General features: G+C 33.6%; 1 protein-coding gene across 1 annotated transcript; it reads right to left on the bottom strand.

Annotated features, from left to right (window-relative positions):
• Window positions 1-597: 597 nt before the first annotated feature.
• On the bottom strand, window positions 598-1,572 carry LOC141058653 (olfactory receptor 6B1-like). The gene has a single exon (XM_073554844.1). It carries the CDS (start codon window positions 1,570-1,572, stop codon window positions 598-600), a length of 975 nt encoding a protein of 324 aa, XP_073410945.1.
• Between the last annotated feature and the right edge of the window lie 1,708 nt (window positions 1,573-3,280).

The raw sequence follows: 3,280 nt of genomic DNA, 5'->3' as shown, positions 1-3,280 counted from the left end.
TAACACTTTATTATAGAGCACTATTTTGGAACAGTATGTTTTCTGTTGGTCACTCTGGTCAATTGACCGACTTTGCATATAACGAGCCACAGTGAAGGATGATTAGTAGACTGGGATAACATATTCATTATGAATGATATAATTAGGAATTATAATTGGACACATGTTTCTCTGAATATATGGAGCCCCTTTTTATTTATGGAATACAATTAACATGTTTTGACATTGACCACATATATGACTGTGTAACAGTGTCTGAATAAACAGCAACACACATAGATCTACTGATTGTGGAGGACCCGATAGCTGAGTCCCCCCTATACTCCAACAAACCATCCTTACAATTAGCACTAATAAGGAACAATGACCAAAACATTTTTTACACTATATTCACTCTGGAAATAAATTCACTAAACTGAGTGCCGGATTCTTGGACCTTTTTATGATCCCCCAACCCAACAGCCTATTCTTTAGATAGACCATTAAAAATGTTTTATCAGGGAAAAAGCCGTTAAGAATTTACATATTTTTTATCACCACTAAAATGTTTTTGTTTTCTTTTTATTTGCAATTAAATTAATATTCACTATTTAAAAATCAAAATTTATATACAATATTGTGTATGCTTTTAACAGCATTACACTTAAACATTGCAGACAAACTTTTCTTCATATCACTGTTCCTTAAGGTGTAAATCATTGGATTTAGCATGGGAATAAAAAAAGAGTATAAAACAGACAGAAACTTATTGAAATCAAATGAGTCAATGGCTTGAGGTCTTGCATACATAAATATAGTTGTGCCAAAAAATAAAACTACCACTGTCAAATGGGAAGCACAAGTGGAGAAGGCTTTTGTCCAGCTACGATCAGAAGGAATATTCTTTATAGAGGAAATTATATAGACATAAGATATTATTATGAGGATTAATGAACTAACCAACACTAACATCGCAGTTATGAAATCAACTATCTCTACAATTGAAATGTCATCGCAAGAGAGGTGAATGACAGGTGAAATATCACATAAGTAATGGTTAATTATCTTGGATCCGCAAAAGTTAAGCTGTGTTATCAAACCTATAGAGAATGAGCAGGCCAAGAATCCTAAAAATATACTACCCAAAGTAAGGATCCAGCACATCTGACTGGTCATAATACTGTTATAAAGTAAAGGGTTACAAATGGCAAGATATCTGTCATAGGCCATAGCAGCCAACAAGAAGCATTCAGAACACCCAATAGAAAGAAATAAGTATAACTGCATCATGCAATCATATAGGGATAAAATAATATTATTCCCTGTTGAAAGACCACTTAACATTCTTGGTACAGTAACAGAGACATAAACTGTTTCCAACCATGATAACTTGCTAAGGAAAAAGTACATGGGCTTGTGAAGCTTGGGATCCCATGTTGAAATGACAATGATTGCCACATTTTCCACAATTGTGAATATATACGCAACAGAAAATATTACTGCAAGGAGAGTTTTAATTCCTGGACTAACTTGGAAGCCGAGCAAAATAAAATGCGTTGCATTTAAGCTACTCATACGATCAATAGACAGCATGCTGAGCCTGTGTGATATGAAAAGAACAAATTGTCTTCATTCGTGTTTTAATCCCTCTTAGTTTAGGTATTTTAGATAAAACATAAAAATGGGAGCTATTATCTTTATAGATTAAGTTCTCATAGTATTTTCAGTTTTTAGCACCTTTTTCCTGATGACTATACTTTAAGTTTCATTCACTTTATGTATGAACAAAGCACATTGGCTTTTTAAGTTCTCATTTTTCATATGCTTTATCTCATCCTACCTCTAAAACTCTGAAGGACTGACAAGGAGACGCTTAAAATGGCAGCTTTCAGAAACCATGAAGAGGGGCACAATTTTATAAAGCCAAGTGTTTTTAAGAATTAAATAGGAGGAATATTAATTTGGGCACCGAATCATTAATATATTTATGCTTGAGTATTGAAATATGTCCAGAAGTTTACCTGAAAGGATGCTGGTGTGATATGCGTCCTGGGTTCTCCATGAAAGGGAGACACTATTACACAACTCGGCCTTTGCTAGAGAATTTAGATAAAGAGCTAAAAGATTGGGGTAAGACTAGTTGCAATTTTGCAATGTTCTTATGTTGAGTTACAATATCTATAGTAGTTCCATAATATCCTTCAATAGTCGTTAGTCTCATCATTAATCAGACAAAAAAAGAAATTAAAAGAGCAGAGTGAAAAGACAGCTTATCAAACTCTGAAAATCCAGCAGACATTAATAAAATTTTAATTGGGAAGAATCTGAAACCCTCAATATAAACTAACCATTGATCTGCAAATATCAGTGTTGTTACATGACATCAGCCTAACAATTCTTCAGCTCTTCACCTCTTATTCGGTTGACGTTCTATGTATAGAAGCATAGCATGTGCTTTTCTCATTTTCAGAAACATCACATTAAAAATGTTCTCCATAATGCAATTATCATTGGCTTGATGCTCATCTATGCTTACTGACTAGCAAAGAGAAGGAAAGGAACAGTCCTAACTGTAATAGCATGTCTTAATCTGTGCAAAGATGGTTACACTCGCACTTTTGCCGCTTTTGCTATTCTTAAGTCTTTCGTCATCTTGAACATTTGTAAAATTATAAATCTATTCTTCATATCATATGTGATAAGTAGAGGCAAAAGGTTGGGCATCATTGTGTAGGTAAGCCTATTATCGTTACTTGTATGTAAATCATCTCTTATAGCTGCACAAAATTCACATCTCTTTACTCTAGCCATTAAATTGCCACCTGGGATTTTCACCGGTTGACTGTGAGCTATTTTGGGGGCACAAATTGGAATACTCTTTGCTTCCAAGTGCATTCCGTTATTATATCTGTCCAACAGCAAAAATGATACATAATGGTAGATAACAATTTTTAACTATTTCAAAGAACACATCAATTTTGAATAACTTTTCACAGTTTTAACCCCTTTAACCACTAAGTCTGCATGCACCTACATGACCAGGCCAAATTTTAGAATTCTGACCAGTGTTGTTTTATGTGGCAATATCTCTGGAACGCTTCAATGCATCCCATTGATTCTCACACTTTTTTTTAAAGACATATTGTACTTCAATATAGTGATAACATTTTTTCGATATGACTTGCATTTCTATGTGAAAAAAATGAAAATTTGGGGAAAATTTTTAAAGTTAGCAATTTTTACACTTTTAATCTGTATGTCCTTAAATCAGAGAGTTATATCACACAAATTAGTTAATATG

The sequence above is a fragment of the Dendrobates tinctorius genome, unplaced genomic scaffold (assembly GCF_039654945.1).
Source record: "Dendrobates tinctorius isolate UK_male_01 unplaced genomic scaffold, ASM3965494v1 ptg000213l, whole genome shotgun sequence".
Lineage (NCBI taxonomy): Eukaryota > Metazoa > Chordata > Amphibia > Anura > Dendrobatidae > Dendrobates > Dendrobates tinctorius.
This window is presented reverse-complemented; position numbering and strand designations above follow the sequence as displayed.